We start from the raw sequence: 17,735 nt of genomic DNA, 5'->3' as shown, positions 1-17,735 counted from the left end.
CCCTCTCCGCCGCCGGTGCGCCCCCAAAAACAGTCCGTGCCAGGCTGGGGTGCGGCTTTATTGGTGCCGGGGAAGGGGCGGGCGCGGCCCGTCCTCGCTTGCTGCGCCGTCGGCTCCCGCCTCACCGGCGCTGGTTCAGCCCCGCCAGGTTCCTGATCTGCGGGGCAGAGGGAAAAGGCGGTTAAGTACCGGTGTCCCGGGGGCAGAGGCCGCGCTCCCCGAGGCACGAAGGCCTTTGCTCGGCGCCGCCGGGCACTGCCGCCTCGCCCCGCTTGCGGTCAGGGGACGGGGGCACAAGTCTGGAGAAAGCTCGCCCCATCGCCTGGCCTGGCCTGACCTGCTCTCCAGGTCGCGAGGTTTCAGCTCGGCTTTATTTCTGCGGCCGCACAGACCCCGACAGTCAGTTCAAGCCCTTGAGGCGATCGGCTTGCTCGTCTGTTTGGCAGAGAGCTGGAGCGCTCAGCACGCCTGTACAGCCGTACAGCGGTACAGGCGTACACCTGGCATGCCTGTACAGCCGTACAGCAGTACAGCCGTACAGCGGTACAGCCGTACACTCGGCACACCTGTACAGCCATACAGCGGTACAGTCATACACCTGGCATGCCTGTACAGCCGTACAGCGGTACAGTCATACACTCGGCACACCTGTACAGCCGTACAGCGGTACAGTCGTACACTTGGCTTGCCTGTACAGCAGTACAGTCATACACTCAGCACGCCTGTACAACACCCTTGGACGTGTGAAGTCCGGACTGGTTGCCCCTAACAGTTAATGTACTGGGGGGATTCTGCTCTCAAACCCACTGGCTGCAATCCCCCTCCCTGCAGAAGCGGTCTAGTTCCTCCTGTTTGTCTGCACAGTGGATCTACCGCAGCGACAGACAACATCTGGCAGCAGGAGATGTCTCAGACCCAACCCGAGGGCTGCGATCTGCACAGCATCATGTTCACGTACAAGAGCACAGGCTGAGCACGGGGTTTCTCTGGTGGAGGATCCCTTCGGCATATGCAGGTGTGAAAGCAGAGAGAGGCTGAGAAACGCTAAAGATATGAAATGATTCCACCATAACTGCAGGGGGGAAGGGGGTGGGAAAAATTCTTGAGCTGCTTCATAGAGTAAAAATTATTTCTAATTTATGTTCCAGCCTGTTTGTCTTGTACTGGGAAGAACAAGGAAAACATATTTCTGTTCTGATAACAAGGAAATAATTTTGCTGCTAAATGCCATGGGAGTTGTCCAAAAATAGAATCACAGGGAGGCCCTGAAGCCCTTCAAAAATCATTCCTGGGTACACAAAGGATTGTTTCCTACCCCAGAGGACACACAGCTCCCCCTGTGTGGACACAAAGCAGTCCAGGATGCTACCAAGAAGTGGATGAATTCTTGGAAGGACGCTGCAGACAACTGAAGCAGCATGAGGAAGTCACCCTGCTGTGCTCAGGGACAGGCGCCACCTCCCGCGCCTCCACAGGGGCACGGACCTTCCGTCAAGATCTCCAGTGCCAGGACTGGCAGAGGAAGAGATCTCATTACAAGCGACGGAGAACAGTTGTATTTATTCCGATCGCCTGTCTCTCATCCCTAAAGCTCACCCTGCAGCTTCAGACTTCAATTTTTACACTCTATTACAAGTTCTTTCACCACAAAACAGTGAACTAACCCCACACTACCCAGAAAATCATCCTTTTTGTTAAGTCACAAAAGACAATTCTTTTTTATGCTGTCTTCTAGATTTGGGGGGAAAACATGCTGACATTGAGCACGGAAGGGAACAGAAACTATTCTGCCCTTACGGCCCTGCTGGTTTCAGCATTACTTACAGTAACTGCAGCTCCCATCAGGCCCTGGACAACCGCTTCTCCAGTGGACTGTACCTAGGAGACACAAGGAGAACGTGACCTTTTGCTTTCTTCTGCAGTTACACTTGTGGCCACCCAGACACAGAGCCGTAACGCACAACAAACGTGTATTAGGTGCTGACAGAAGCCAAGCACTGCAGACAAATGATAGCCGGAGATAAGAAACACAGAAGAGATTTCCTGGGAACATATGGCTTCTAACCATTGGGGCAGTCTGATGAAGGGGGCACCTACCTGTCATTTTACTAGAAAATATGTAGCATTTATTGATGTTGAACCGACAGCATTTATGCGGTCACCTGCCAGCACATGGTGGTGTGTCAGCAGATGTGTGGTCAAAAAGCCAAGTCTGTCTGCACGTCTGTTTGGGGAGGAAGGGGGACACTGCACGTATACCTTGCCCGTAATGTTACCTGATTAGCTGTATTGCCCATGTTCATGGCATCAGCTACTCTGTTTTCCAGGAAGCGCCAAGTCTCCTCGAAGTCAGGGGATGAATCTTGCATCATCACCAGTTCAGTGGTGTTGTAGATGCCAGTGAGCACAGCCCGACGGGTGTACCAGTTAAACTGCAAGGGCATGAAATGAGAGAAAGGTGTGATCTGAACGCAGCTCACAAAAGCAGACCAGAGAACAGCAAAGGAAAATAGCACACTGATGGCACATTCCTTCCCCGCTTCAACTGTGTAACTCGTCTTGGTGATGCAGTGGGCTGCCAGCCAACACTGACATCTGACAGCACAGCTGCTCCCGTGGCACGAGACAGAGGTCACAAGTACGGTGTCTAAAACTGCTGAACAGGATCCCCATCACCTGCTTCTGGTCGCAAAGAGGCACCTGCAGCAGGCAGCAAGGAATTCTCCCTTGCCTAGCCCGCCTGTGTACATGGTGCAAGAGTTCATCTTTGTTTTACAGACTGCTGGCAGGCAATGCAAAGCTCCGATTCTAGATCTGATTAGATGAGAAAAGGCTATATTTAGTTCTGAACTTGAGCTGCAGTTTGCATCAGACGCAAGCGTGAAGAAAGGGAATGAACAGAGGACCGAACTGTGCAAGACATCGCATGGAGATACACCTTTCCTAAATCCTATCATTGAAATACCAGTACTGCCTGCTGAATCACTGAATGCATCGGTACACTGCTGGCAGCAACGCTGTAGGATGTGTTATAACAATAGGTTACACAACACAAAGATGCACAAATAACTCAAAGTCTTCAGTTTTTCCAGTTGCACTTGCACCACTGGCAGACAAATATATATAAACATTTTTAAAAACGAGTCTTCAGCTTCATTTGCTGCTATTACAGTGATTAAACTATTTGGGTATCTGGAAAAAATACTGGTTGTTCCATTCACAATTACAGAGCAACAGAGAAATGAAAACGTTGGCCTTGGCTTCAAAAACAACAGTTGGCTGGAAAGCTCTACCGCCGGCACCACGACCTGCAAACTTGGAGGGGAGAAGCATGAGGGACATTGCCACTTGCAGCTGGATCTCTCAGGTGCCTGAGACCAAACTCTTTCTGTTGATTCTCCTCCTGCTCCAAAAAAACCACCTGAAGGGGTCTCTGAGGCATGGGCAGACTCCACCTAGCTCCTGGTACTGTGAAGAGGCCTCCACTGCCAGTGACATGAAATCCCTTTACTGGGAAAGAGGAGAGGGGGCTCAGCACCACAGCTTCCCAAGGAAACTCTGGTAACCGGTCAGAAGGTGCAAACCAAAGACAAACTTCAGAACCTCTCCTACACCCTGCGTTGGCGTGGAGAGTTGAGGAACAGCTCAGTGCAGACACCGACTCTGACACGTCAATTTGACTTTCATAACCCGCAAGGGACTCGCAGCTCCTGATGCAATCAGAGTCTTCCAGTTCTCTTCTGGATTATTCCTTTAATTTTTCTGTCATCTTATTTATTTTTCACTGCAGTAGCTTCTCTTTTATACTCAGATAAAAGAAGCTTATTAAAGTAGTTTGTTAAAATGGTTCATTTAGCTTTTTCCATCTCTCTACATCTATATGAATTAAAGTAATTTATTAATTGCTTTAATTAAGGTTATAATTCTCTTTTATTTCCTGCCAGAAAGATGAAAGCTTTAATAAGCTACTGGTATTTTTAGGTAGGTTCTTTAAAGTTTTTCAAGTCAAATCTGTAAATGCTACTGCTGGTGGAAGAGACAGCTGCTCCAACAGAGACACTGGTTGCTCACTGAATACTGGATCAACTTCTTAGTCTCAAAATCTCAACAATTTTGTCTGTGTCTTCAAAAAAAAAAAAAGTACTTAAAAGAGTCTAGGAAAGTAGGTCCTTTTAATTTGCACTAATCCCATTGGCACTAATTTGCATTTAGTCCCATTGGCTCCTAAGTCTCTTTGGAAATTAGACTAGAGCTTAGAAGGACCGTTGGGTGCTTCTGAATATGTCTTCCTCATCTGACAAATGGGTCGTGTCAAGAGACGTGGCCCGACGCCTACTTCAACCCGTCATTTTGCTGAAGTGCCGAGGGGTAGAACCAGCCGGTCTGCAAGCACAAAGACTTACATCTGTGGACTGGTCTCCGGCATAGTGCCATATATCATCAATCATGCTGGTGAGGAGGTTGAGGCTGGAAGGGATGTTGTGCGGGAGCAACAGGATGCTCAGAGCCTGCAAAGGAAACACACGGATAAATCAGAGAGTCGAAAAGAGACGGACATAGCATTAAAGGAGACCAACAATGCTCTGTTATCTTCTTCCTGTTGCTGCTGACTTGCCTCCAGCTCCCAGTCACAAGTCCTCCCAGCTCTTTCCAGCTAGCACCGGTCTTTCCAAGAGGCAGGATTTGCGGGGAATGGACAGTGTGGCAGCTGAGCTCAGGCCTCGGCCTGTACTGGAGCCCAAAGCTCCCCACTCAGCTCAGACGCCGCTGTGTTGTCTCTCCCGAGCCACCTCTCCAGGCACAGAAACGCAGCACAGTCTGAGCTGACTCACACTTGTGCTGTGCCCCTATGGGCAGGGAGTCAACTCATTTCTCTGAATTTGACTTTGAACTCAAAGCAGCTACCAAGGGCAGAACAGCCAGCAATAATGGCCCTACTGGGATCCTGCAGCCTTTGAACGTGATAACACAGTGCCAGGAGAGTCACAAACCACCCACATCCTTCACAAGGCAAGTTATACTAATCTGGAACAAAAAAATGAATACTGCCTTCTCTCCCTGCCGAGAGGAGGGATTGTTACCAAGGCCACAATTCAATTCCCTCCCCACCCTGGGAAGAAAGGCTCGAGACTTAAATCTGAATTTTGAAGCACGAAGCCCTCTCAGCTCACAGATCTATCCTCAGGTCACCAAGAGTTTGTCATTTGCACACCAGGCAGGCAGTTTCTTGCAACAGAGCAGTAGTTGTGCATTTCCAGGTGCAGCCAGAACAATGCTACAAGGAGCCTGACTTGCAGTGACACTGCAAATAGGACTGAGCAGAGACACAGGTTATCCCTGGGGATCCCAGACAGGTGGAGTGAACGATGGAGAGGTTTGCCTTTCCAGAACTGCAAGAAATAGTTGTTCAAACTTTAACTGCCCCCTTCCAAGGGTGTTCTCCTCTTGAAGGGTATGAATCATTTGAAACCAGAGAAGGGTTTCGTTTGCAACCCTGAACTACTCTGGTGGAGAGACTATGTTGAAGGCCACAGGGTGTTTAAAATACACACACACACAAAAAGAAACAATCTCGATATTCCTTTTATACCTGGGGCCATTTCTCAATATATGGAATCAGCATCCTCAGTCTGACTTCCACAGCATCTCTCAGGAACTGATCTGTAGGCTTCTTCCTGGGTAAGGAAAAAAAAAAACCAAGAAAGAAGATTATCCAAGTTAAACTCAATTCTGAACTTGACAGATTGATCTCTTGCCTGCCTCAGCAATACATATGCAAAGTATTATGTATCCTTCATGCCTCTGGTCCAACTCTGTATCTGGGAAGGTGGTTTTATTTGGGCCAACTATATTTTTTAGTTAAAGTGTCTGTGTCCCAGGTGGCCTCTCTGTCTATCCAGTCCCCAAAGTCTGCCAAGGAAGGTGTCTTTTCATACCCAGTACTTACTCTGCTTCGCCCAACTGCACTAGTTTTTGTTCCTGCTCCAGCAGCTCAGATAGCTTGGTGTTGCACTGAGACACAAAGTGCAGGATCAGTTCACTGCCATCACTGTGAAACATCCCAGCGGCAGCAACAGAGAGACCCAGGGTCTGCAGGGAAGAAGGGAGAAGCACAGACCGGGTCACACACTGCTAAGCAGGATCCAGCTAGGAAAACTGTTGTATTTATTTCGTGAACAAAGTTATATGAATTTAAACAAAGCAACACTGCATTAAAAAGCTCATCCTGTACAGGTTTTCTTCTCCTTAGGATCACTACTCTACATTGTGCCTTAGTGTAACTCCGAGAGGGTTATCCTGCGGTAGCTGGGACACATTCCTGCCTGGTACCATTTGCTGACTAGGGTGCATTGCCCAAGAGTATGTGGGGGAAGCATGCAGGCCTGGCTGTCTTTGGACTTCAGCTCCATCCAGTTTTCAACTGGTTCGTTGCTTCTCTCCCCACATACCTTGGCTCCCTCTGCAATGGCTTCTGCACTCCAGCCATGTTCAGGCACAAACTCCAGCGCTGCTGTGAGGATTCGATGCTGCAGCTGCTCCTCGCTCTCATAGTCCTCAGACTCCTGGCCGCCCTGACCAGTGTAACTATGAGAAGGTATTGTTACAGTGAGGGGAACGTCACCAGCAAACATCAGCAACCTGGACTCTGCCACTCGCTCGCTGCCACCGCCACGTGCAGGCATGCTTTGAGATCTGCTTAGTATAAATCTCGCCGCCTCCTGTAAAATCCTTCCCATTCCTTTCCAGAAAAAGGATTCTTAATGAACCTTTGCCATGAGAGAAGAGAATAATAAGGGAGGGCTCAATCTAGGTGCCTGCCTGGAGACCAGTCAGCCTCGGATTCCCCCTCTTTTAACGAAAAGCTAAACTAAGCTTTTCCAATGGAGGCTTTATAGTTATAGGCAGATGGACAACATATTGTCCATATTTTGTGTAGATTTACACAAAAATCCAGAAGCGAAGGCTTGCGCTTTGCAGACCAGAGAGGTTCCCTCTTGAAAACAAGTCCCATCCTGTCTCCACGGCAGAGAGTGGAATTTGCATTGTCACAGCAAACCAGCTCTCCAGCTGCTGCAGTCTGAGGCTCCATTAACTCTGGATCTCGTTGTCTCCAAGTTTCAGATGCGAGTGTCAGGAAAGCAAAGCCTTCTGATCCTGCCACCAGGAGGGGACAGTGCTAGAAATAGCTAGTGAGTTACCTGGGGCGAGGGCCCTGAGGTCCCTGTTCAGGCTGGTGATCGGCTGGATGTGAATCGAACTGCTGCTGAGAGGAAGATGCCAACGGCTCCTTCTTCTCCTCATCGGAGACTCTCCTCAGCACGGCTGAGGCCTGGAAAGGACGCCGCGGTGGGGAGAGCTGGCACCTGACCGCTAAAAGGGAAACCAAGAGTCAGATGTCACCTTCCAACAAGAGAAAGTACAGAAAATTAAGGTGAAGAAGAGAGTTGCAGTAAACGCAGCTGAAAATAACAGAAATTTGTAGAGATAGTCTTTTTTTACACTTCTGAGAAGCGCCTCTCTCAGCCAAGCTCACATTTACTTCATGAAAATAAAGTGAAAATGTTTTGTGAGGAAAAGAACCGCGCAGATGGCACGCGTTGCAAACAGAAAGGAGTTTCCCAGCCTTGCACTGGAAACACAAACACGCACTCAGTCCCCTGCAGCACGCCTGCTCTCCTTTCCAGTCCCTGAGGAAGGAGTTAGAAGGAGGTGCTGACCCCTGAGCTCAGGGCAAGAGGCGAGCAATACTCCGGAGAGCGAGCAGTCTCAGCAGATACAACACGCTGATCATGGTGTGTGTTTCTCAGATGACTCCAAGGCAACACAGCTTTCCATTACGGCTACTCTGTGAGAATTTTTAATTTAACTGCAGCAACATTTGGGGACTTTTTTAATAAGCTGGGGTTACACGGTCCACACGTTAAAAAAACCCACCACCAACCACCATCCCCAACCACAAACCCCCTCCCGTTCCCTCGCACGCCATGTGGGGCAGTTTCACGGCCACGAAGGTGTGAGGGGCTGGCCAGGCACAGGCCTGCTGTCTCCTCACACCGAGCCCTGTACAGCCACCTTCACCCCGACACTGCGCTCCCCAAAGAGACCCTCACGGGCCAGGCTGTGCCCCTCTGGCCCTCCCGGGGCCCGCGGCCACCGGGCCCGAAGCCGCCGCCGCCGTCACGATCGGGCCTGGGCCTGGGCCCGGAGCGGCCCCGCAGCCCCGTGCCGCCCCCTGGCGGGGGTCCGTCTCTGCCCTTCACCTCACCTTCCCCCGCCCCCGCCCGGCCTCGCCCCGCCCCGCTCCCGGCACGGGCACGGGCACGGGCACGGGCACGAGCACGAGCACGCCCCCCCCCCCAGCCGCGCCCCCCCGCCCCCTCACCCGCGCGGCCCCGCCACAGCCACCAGCCCGCCCGCCGCAGGCCGCCCGCCGCCGCCATCTTGGAAGCGGGCAGAAGGCGATGACGTCGTGGGGGTGGGTACGCGGCGGTGACGCCGTCAGACCGAGACGAGGAGAGAAGAGCTGAGCTGAGCTGAGCTGAGCTGGGCCGAGCCGAGGTGAGCGGGGCCGGGCCTGGGGGAGGCGGTGGCGGCGGTAGCAGCAGGCGGGCAGGCAGGCAGGCAGGCAGGGCGGGCTCGAGGGGCGTCTCTCGCGTTGGCCGATACTCTCCTTTTTTCCCTTAAAAAGTCTCTCCCGAGGCCTCGTCCGAGGCGGGGTTGGGGAGTTCCCGTGTGACGTTCCGTCACGTATCTGGCCCCGTGGCGCGGAGGTTTACTCAGCGCCCTCCACGCGAGGGGCACTGCCGAGACCCGCCGGCTGTCGGGCCCACCCTCGCACCGCGTCCCGGCCCGCGGGAACCTGCCGGCTGCGCGCCGCGGGGGACGGAGCGCTGACGAGGGCCTGCTTTAAAGCTTTGACGTGCTGCATGCAGCTTTTTAACCTATCGAAGCTGGAAACCTCCAGTATCGCTTAAAGCCCCTTCCTTACCCTGTTTTGGGCAGCGCTGTTCCTCAAGGACTGTTGAAGGTGTGTGACGTTAAGATAAGGCCCCTTCCCCGCCCCCAGCCCGGTGTCTGCCCCGGCCCGTGGGCCTCCTCCCTGGCAGGGCACAGCAGCCGGGCCCCGGCCCCGGCCGGCCAGAGTCCTCCTCGGTGCGGTGCAGAAGAGTGCTGGCTCGCCGTCTTCACGAGCCCTGGCCAGCCAAGCCTGCGAGCGGTTGAGCAGGCCAGGTCATCATAGGTATTTAAAAGGAAGATGGTTGGTACGGCAAGTCTTTCATTTTAAATAAATTCTACTTTCTACTGGAAAATACAGAGGGAGAAAAATACCCTTCCCATCATCCCATCAAGAAGTTGACTGTGCATGCTCTGATGGTAACTTCTAGCCTTTACACTGACTGAAGGCAGACGTAATGTTGTGTCTTTGAGGACTACGGTATCTCCCTACTTTGTTTAGGTTGTATCTCAAGGGATTGCTGCAGGCTGGCATTGCTGTTGATGTAGTTTGGGCTCTGACTGACCTTGAAAGGTCTGAGAGGAAGGTGTGACTTTAGATTTTTTTTTTTTTCCCCCACGTTAGCCTAACAGTTTATGTATCTTTTGAGGTTTTCAGCCTTCTTCCTGCAAAAGGTGACTTTTTAATGGGATTAATAAATGTGTTTAGTAGTGTTGCTATCTGTTGTAGTTGCTTAGTTGCATTGCATGTTCATTCAAGGCCAGCTGTGAGGCGCTGTAACCTGTAGCGTACATCCAACCTGTTTGGCAGCGTGGGCTGTGTTAGCGCTAATTCCTACCAGAGTAGCTCAGAGAAGGCACGGAGTTGTCCCGTTCTGAACTTGTTTGCAGTTCCCAGGAGAGAGAGGTCCACGGAACATAGAGCCAGAGGAACAGCAGGCCAAAATCCATTCCCCCCCCCAACTGTAGGCCACTGAGTTAAATTTGGTACAGCGTATCCGTAAGCTATGTTTTCGTGACAACATGGTGGCAATAAGACATCGCCCAGGATGCGTCAAGTAATGATTTCTGGTAAAGACCTTGCTTACAACAGGCTTTCCCGAAGCAATTGTGTGGCTTGCAGCTAATTGAAGATACACCGATGCTCTGTTCTTTGGGGTTGTATTAAACTAGAGAGAAAATAGGTTTGCATTGGATGAGTAGAGTGAAAGAGGCTGGGTAATCCGGTTCAGTAGCAGTGCTGCTGACTCCCGGTGATGGTGTGGTACTATTGTGACACTTCTATAGCGCAGATTTTCTTCGGACTCTGTCAAGAATTCAATCTTTTATAAAATATTAGTGCAGACAGGTTTCTCAAGACCGTCACTTCACTGCACATGCAGTTACCCTCCCCGCTCCGTGTAACTGCTCACCCAGCGCCACCAATGACAAGAGTTGAAAGAGCCTCAATCTGGAATGCTGGGAATGCCGAAAGTTACTTCTTTTTTTCCTTCTCATGTGCTGCGGAAGCAAACTCTGCTAGGTCATGTCCTGAATAGGAGAGACAAGGCAGTGTTTAGTGTCAAATAGTTGTCACTAGCCTGGAAATCCAGAAATCCTGTGTATGTCTCTATTCAAATCTTTAAGGAAAGCAGGTAAGTTTTTTGTTGGATGTTTTGTTTTTTTGGTTGTTTTAAGCATGGCTTGCAGTCTCCCTGCAAAACTAGTCTCTGAACTGGAGAGAAACTGAATGATGCCCTTAAGCGTAGCTATTTCGTAATGTCATGTTAACGCTCAGCTTGTGGGAACTCCGTACTGCCTGTCTCCAGAAAATAATCCCCATTTATTAAAACAAGTCAATGCTCTCTGATCAAGTCACAGTCCACAGAGGTTCATGCTGCGCCTGACACTTATGCGTCCTCTCTGTCTCCCCCCTGCCTGTTCCTCTCTCTGCCGCTGTCAGGTTTGCTGCTGCAGAAATGGGGGAGTATGGAGTCACACCAGGCCAGCGCGTGGCCATCATCTGGGATAGCTCCTCGCCAGTTGAAGCCCTGAAGGATTTGGTGGATAAAATTCAGGCGCTGGTGGGAGCTGATAATCGTGTCTCTGTGGAAAACGTTAACCAGCTGTCTCAATGTAAGAATGAGCTTAATTTTTCACTGTTTTGTTTAAAGGGAGTGGGCGCTTCTGTGGTGTAAACTGACATTTTCCCTGGTTTGTAAGTCAGCATTCAGAACAACAGTAGCACCTACTGCTACCTCGTGCCGCTGGCAGTACAGCAAAGAAAGTGATGTAGCCTGGTCATGCTTCCTGGGACTGGTGTCTTTAATCAGTTATGGCTGTTGTACACAAGCTTGAGAGATGAGGAGGGAGGCAGAACTGATGTATTAAGCAAAGCTGTGTATGTATATGTGTAAAGTTGTACCATCTTCCTCTTTCTTTCTTTTCAGCGGCTCACAGGGAGTCCAGTTTTGATGTAATTCTCTCTGGCATGGTACCAGGCAGTACTGCACAGCACAGCATGGAGGTACTGGCAGAAATAGCTCGCATACTTAAGCCGGGGGGCCGTGTCCTCCTGAAAGAACCAGTGGTTACAGAATCAGGTGAGAGGATCTGCATCAGCCTTGCTTTTGTGGCAGCACAGCAATTCTTGCAAAGATTAGGCTGAAATGGAAAGGACAAGAGCACTGACTGACGTTCAGAGACTTTCATTCTCCTGACACACTAACCTGAATAGCGAGGTTTCTATTCTGTGTTTAAGCTGATAGCTGTCAGAGATGTTTGCAGTTGCTCTCCTTCTATCAAAAGTGCTGGATAGGCTTGTTCCTAAACAGCGGACACTGCTCTTGTCCTAGGGTGTGTAATGTTAAATAGGTGCAGATGTTGTGTTTCTGAGGAGCTTCTGAAGTGATTTTAAAAACAGGTGACAAATGTCAAGAGAGGCTGTCGCAGAAGCCAGCTGATAGTTATCCAGAAAAGGTAGAAGTGTTTGGTCTAACTTTTAGGAGTAAAGCCACCTGCCATGGGACAGCCAGAGGAACGCACAGGGTGGTAAACACAAGACTATTTCTCTGTCTTATGCTTGACCTGCATTCAAACCTTGCTGGCATAGGGAGCTGGTTCGGGATGGTAGCAGGAAATAATATGCCACCTGATAAGAACCAAAGCATCTATGCTGATGATGTTTCTGTTGGCACAATTTACGGTGGTGTAAGCAGCAGCAGAAACGCCTTCTTCAGATGGGGAAGATTTGAAGCTGGCAGTGGCTCTGTGGTGCAAGTGGTACCTTAGGGGCAGGGGGAACGCTTCGGAGACAGAACAAAGAACATGCAAAGTCTGGACAAGATGAGGTTTCTTTTTTTCCTGGAATTTGGTGGACATGGAATAAAGTGCAAGTGGGACTAGAGAGAGGGAGAACAGATTCTGTTCAGCACAATCCTGTGCCCAGGCAAATAAGCCTGTAGTGAGTTTTTGATTAAACAATGACTGTAATAGCTTTTGCCTATGAGAACAAGGCTCTTGAGTGTTACATTTCTGAATGTAATGTTCATTTAGGAGTCCATGTTTTGAAAATTTCATGAGTTGTTCACTTAAATATGTGAAAATGTTTCGGGAGATTTTGTTGTTTGGGTTTTGGGGTGGGTTTTTTTGCCTTTTTTTGATGGGTGTTAATTGGGTTGAGGAAGGTTTTGGTATACATAGAACAGATCCGGAGCTAGAACAGCTTTGTGACCCCAGGCTGTTCTTTTAATGAACAAGCTCTTTCTGGTTTGTTCCTGCTGTCAACTGGAAAGGGCTCAATTTTAAAGCAGAGGTCTGGCTTGAGTACTTTCTTCTAAAGCTCTTGCTCTGCCAGGTTTCTCAGTGACCTCTCCTTGTTCTTCCCTCTTCCTACTCTCCTGCTTTTGTGTCTTCCAGGAAACAACAGCAGAATCAAGACAGCAGCCAAACTCCCTACATCTCTGACTCTCTCTGGGTTGGTGGAAGTGAAGGAGGTATGTATGTAATAACTGCTTCCAGAAACTCCCTTGTGCAGGTACCGTGACATGTAGGTGGCGACTCCTGGGGACTTGCTGGGTGACAAGATTATTTAGCTACCCTGGTTTATGGACACTGCCTACCACAAAGTTTAGTTGCTGCAAAGATAGTGTTTTTCTTTAGGATTGAAAATACCGATTGTGTTCACTGGAAGACTGGACTGGGTGGTGAAGTAAGGGGTTCTGCGTGAGGTTAACCTAAAATCTTACCTTGCAGCTGCAAAAGGAAGCGTTGACCCCAGAGGAGGCCCAGTCGGTCCGAGAGCATTTAGGTTACCAAGGCAATGACCTTCTCATTGTTCAAATAGAAGGCAGGAAACCCAATTTTGAAGTGGGATCCTCAAGTCAGCTCAAACTTGCCTTTGCCAAGAAACCTGGTCCTTCAGGTAAGGAGTGGTGCGTGCTAAACCTGGATTGCCTGTGTCTCGGGTGACAAGCATCCCTTGGAATAGGGAGACAGCTCTGGGGCAAGGAGTACTGCAGTGAAAACCCGTGAAGTGGGGCTTTCCAGAGTTGTTTGAACTCTTCGTTGGGAGTAGATGGGGCAAAGGCTGGAGTAACTAATTTTTCTTCCTTTGTTTTGGCTCCAGGAAAGCCCTCTGTGGACCCAGCCGCTGCCAAGCTGTGGACACTCTCTGCCAATGACATGAACGATGAAGAGATGGTATCTGGTTTTGTTTGTGAGGCTTTGCTGCTGTTCCTTCTCTCTCCTCTTCTTTCCTCCTCTAAATAGCTTCAGTCATGCCTCTTGGGAGGCTTTACAACTTAAGAGGTAGAAAAGCATCCCCAGGGCAAAATATCTCATCTACGATGTGAGATCTTGAGAGCCCAGAGGTGTGGGGAGGGCAGTGGAGATGTGGATGAGGGCACGGGTGCAGCACTTCAGTGCTGGTGCTACAGATGGCACCATTTCTTTGAACGTAACAGCCATGTCATTCCCTACTGCCAAATCAGTTTCCTGCATGTTGTCCTCCATGGTATGTTTTCAGGATCTTCTGGACTCTGATGAGCTGTTGGATTCAGAGGATTTGAAAAAGCCAGATCCATCGTCCCTCAGAGCCCCATCCTGCAAAGAAATGGGCAAAAAGAAAGCCTGCAAGAACTGGTCAGTGCTGGGATTAGCATATCGGTGAACCTTTTAACTGTAATATTAAATAAACCCTTAGAGTTGGATAGATTTTTAAAAGATTGTCGGCACTTTGCTATTCCTCAGAGCGTAATTCTCTTGGTTCATGTCCTTTCTTATCTCAACTATTTGAATGTAAATCCAAATACAGTGAGAATTGACTAGCCACACCAAAACTGCTACAAATTACCAACACTGATACGATCAACAGTGTTCTTGAAGGTGGCGACACTGTTTGTGTAGCCTTGACTAAAATCCTGGTTTCTCAGATTTCAAGGAGAAATAGCACACATAGCAAGTGCTGTGGTTTCATTTCCCACTCAGTTTAAACTTGAGGAGTGTGTTTCAACACTTGGTGTACAAACTGGTGTTGAAGAACAAAGTGAAGAGCGTGAGAGCCCTGAAGTCAGCTGTGTTATGCAACAGAGCAAGGGCTGTTGCGTGTGAGTAGGGCTGGAGCAAGTGTTGGTGACTCACAAGCAGAAAGGTGCAGGTGACTTCTTTATTTTTCTGCAGCACATGTGGCCTGGCTGAAGAGCTGGAACAGGAGAAGAAGAGCTCACAGCCCAAATCTGCCTGTGGAAATGTAAATAGTCATTTTTGTTTCTACACTCTGCTTTGCATTATGTGATTTGTGTCAAAGAACCATGTTCTCTAGTGACTGCTCCCTGAGCTGGCTTACTGCTTGTGCAGCTTCTGCAGAGCTTCAGCCTGTTGCCCTGCGCCCACGTGCTCCGTACCAGCGCGTGCTGCCTGTTCCAGCACAAGTGCTGCCCTCGTAGGAGCCAGAGCGAGCAGCAGACCTTTACGTCCCTGCCTGTGCACTAACCAGTGATCTGCTCGGGGAAGATCACCTTCTGGGAGCACAGGGGGACCTGCTGGTGGTTAGGGGGCTGCCCGAGCCCACCGTGCAGCCGTGCCCGAGCACACAGGTGGGGGGAAACTCGCTGCTGCCACGTGAGCACGGTGCCCTGCCGGCTCTGCTAACCACGCTAACCAGACCTGTGTTGACAGGGGTTTCTGTGCTGACACACGCTGAGGAGCGTGTCATCTCTTAAGCTGGAAAAAACATCACGGGGGGAGAAACGAAGGTTGTGTGTGATTGCTTTTCTTTCTCTCGCCAGTGCTACCTGGGAGATGCGTTCCGCTGTGCCAGCTGCCCTTACCTGGGGATGCCTGCCTTCAAGCCTGGGGAGAAGATTCTCCTGAAAGAGAACCAGCTGCATGATGCCTAACAAAGACATCTCTGGATGTCCCACAAAGGACTCCTCTGCTTTTCCATCAGTCTGAGGTTCTTCCTGCAGCCCTCCTCATCCTCTCAAACTCATGCTCTCCGGCCAATACCCCTTGTGGGGAGGGACACTGGGCACTGACAGTGCTGTGAGCTCATCACTTATAATCAACCTGGGGCTACCTGATAATCTTTGGTGACAAGTGGTCTCGTACGTGTTAGACTTCATGTTTTAGCTGGCTTGGCGTGATACTGGGACGCTGGCCGTCACAGCATGTCCCACCAGCAGAGGGAAGTAGAATCAAGTGTCAGGTTGACCTCATGCTGACGGCAGGGCCGGTACTTCCCCATGCCCATGGTACAGCTCTAATTTGCCCTGATTTTCCCTGATGAATCAGCTCAGCTCTCAGGTGGCACTAGCCTCCTGCTCTCTGAAACTGGAACCTGCCAGTTCCTTACCACGTGAAGGTGGCTTAGCAACTCCCGTTGCAAGTCAGGAGCAGTGAGTACACTTAGCAGTATGTACTCTTAGCAGCGCACCTGAATGCCTTGATGAAGTCTAGCAGGCATGATGAATTTCTGAGTGTTTCAGGAGCCCAGCCCATGATATCCCCTGCCCCTGCCTATTTTCATCAAAATGACAAAGATTCAGTCCCACTGAGCAAACTCCTGCCCTTAAGGCAGGCAGCAGATTAAACAAGATCTGAGTTGTCCTCCCACACCTTTCTGTCCAACGTGAGCTGGTAACACAAGAGCAATCTGAGACTGTCACCTCTCGGTGGTTACCAAGTGAGCTACCTGCAGCGTCCAATAAGTAAGAAGATAGCAATAAATTAATTTCTAGATGATCTGTGGTCACCATCTGCTCCCGCTCCATGAGATACTGACTATTTATTTATTTGCATAATTTCTGCTAGTGAAGCATCTGTGCAGGTGCAGGATAAGGGAGCTGTTCGCATTCTGTGCCAGGCTGGCTTCTCACCCAGGGAGGGAGAGGAGGAAAACCCAAAGCCAGTGTCTCAACAGGGATTGCTTTGTTGGGAGCTCTTGCTCTGCGGGATGTGAGTGCTTGTTGTTGTGCTACCTGAGTTACGCTCTAAACTTTCGGAGGGAGCTGGGATGAAAGGCTGTTCTGTTCTTGAAATAAAAGTGACTGATAGTAAAGTGTTTGTTTTAAGACTGGTATTAGTGGCGTTCTAAGCACGTCTGTCCTTTTACTCAGCCTCTCAGTGATTTCTGGAACCGTTTAAATGTTGGGTTGCATCTTTGAGTTCTCCATAAATTGTTCTGCTGAAAACACGACTCAAATACCTGATGCCCACTGGAAAGAACAGAATCAAGCTGCCTAGGTTAACTTTTCTATTCGGTCTAGGTTTCAGAAAGAAGCTTTCTCCTGGTTAAGGAGAAGGTGGCATGCAGGGAGAGAAAGGAGGGTGTCCTCAAGGTGTGCAAAGTGTGGATCAAGGGGCAGGCACTGCAGTGTGAGCTGTGTAGTACTCGGTACTTACTGGGCACCATGAGGGACTGGCGGCAAAGGAGACCTCCGAGAGCGTGAATGTAAAGGGATGGCCGCCCTGTGGCGAGAGCATGGCTTTCCCAGACCTCACCCTCCTCCCACGTCCCTGCCTCTGTCATGAGCAAGAACAACTCCCAAGGAGACAGGAATCTTGAGACGCACCTCCTGTCCAACAAACCTGTTAGTGCTCCCATCTTGTGATCTGAAGAAATGGACATCTGTGGCCTTTTGGGGGTTTATTGCTTTTTCCAGCCTCACTGGTAGCAGAAAATCAGATTTCTGCACATCTCCATGTGAAAGGTCCCTGATAAAGGCAGCCCTTAACCTGAACTCTGCTTTCCTTTCAGGAGTAAATAAGAGAGGGAGGAGGCAGCAGCAGAAGCTTTTGTTTTACAGTGATTCACTTAACTGGAATTTAAACAAGCTGGAAGCACTTTTCAGATAGTGCTCAGTTCAGTTAATGATGGTTAAGGCTGTATAATCTTTTTAGTGTTACTGGCTCTTGCTGCGTGAGAGGCCCTCAAAGGGTGACAGTTTGGCAGTGGAGCATCAGCTGGGTGTGAATATGCTCCTGTCGGGCTGGTTTTGAGGAGTATTTATCCTTTTAGCCCCTTTCCCTTTGTCTGCTGCAGCCTCCAGCCGCCTCGCCTGCCCTCCCCTCCTTCCAGCCCTAGCCCTCATGTCCGGCTGCCCTGTTCCTGGGAGGGTGGCCCTTGTCCCGGGGGGTGAGCGTGCTGAGCCTGTGCCTGGAATAGAATAGTTGACCTACAGCGATCATCTGGTCCAACTGCCCAACCACTTCAGGGCTGACAAAGCATGTTGTTAAGGGCACTGTCCAAATGCCTCCTGAAGCCTGACAGGCTTGGGGCACCCACCACCTCTCAGGCAGCC

At 50.1% G+C, this 17,735-nt stretch overlaps 2 protein-coding genes across 5 annotated transcripts; one reads left to right on the top strand and one right to left on the bottom strand.

Moving 5' to 3' along the window:
• Positions 1–40: 40 nt before the first annotated feature.
• On the bottom strand, positions 41–8,514 carry COQ9 (coenzyme Q9). 2 transcript variants are annotated; one of them, XM_054840507.1, is made up of 9 exons: positions 8,384–8,514; positions 7,200–7,371; positions 6,450–6,585; positions 5,948–6,090; positions 5,591–5,675; positions 4,404–4,508; positions 2,277–2,432; positions 1,825–1,878; positions 41–157 (listed from the first exon to the last, which is right to left on the bottom strand). In XM_054840507.1, the coding sequence occupies exons 1-9, from the start codon at positions 8,439–8,441 to the stop codon at positions 122–124; spliced, it is 945 nt and encodes a 314-aa protein (XP_054696482.1). In that variant the 5' UTR covers positions 8,442–8,514; the 3' UTR covers positions 41–121. The 2 variants fall into 2 exon arrangements, with proteins under 2 accessions (XP_054696482.1, XP_054696481.1); XM_054840506.1 differs by lacking the exon at positions 41–157 and having other exon boundaries at positions 1,768–1,878.
• On the top strand, positions 8,431–16,492 carry CIAPIN1 (cytokine induced apoptosis inhibitor 1). Of its 3 annotated transcripts, none has more exons than XM_054840509.1 (9): positions 8,431–8,559; positions 10,898–11,070; positions 11,385–11,537; positions 12,853–12,929; positions 13,189–13,357; positions 13,562–13,635; positions 13,961–14,076; positions 14,614–14,683; positions 15,222–16,492. In XM_054840509.1, exons 2-9 carry the CDS (start codon positions 10,914–10,916, stop codon positions 15,330–15,332), a joined length of 927 nt encoding a protein of 308 aa, XP_054696484.1. In that variant the 5' UTR covers positions 8,431–8,559; positions 10,898–10,913; the 3' UTR covers positions 15,333–16,492. The 3 variants fall into 3 exon arrangements, with proteins under 3 accessions (XP_054696484.1, XP_054696486.1, XP_054696485.1); XM_054840511.1 differs by having other exon boundaries at positions 8,496–8,554; XM_054840510.1 differs by lacking the exon at positions 8,431–8,559 and adding an exon at positions 8,642–10,589.
• Positions 16,493–17,735: the final 1,243 nt, after the last annotated feature.

This window comes from Grus americana, chromosome 13 (assembly GCF_028858705.1).
Source record: "Grus americana isolate bGruAme1 chromosome 13, bGruAme1.mat, whole genome shotgun sequence".
NCBI lineage: Eukaryota > Metazoa > Chordata > Aves > Gruiformes > Gruidae > Grus > Grus americana.
Note: the sequence above shows the minus strand (reverse complement) of the source record. Positions and strands in the feature narration are given on the sequence as shown.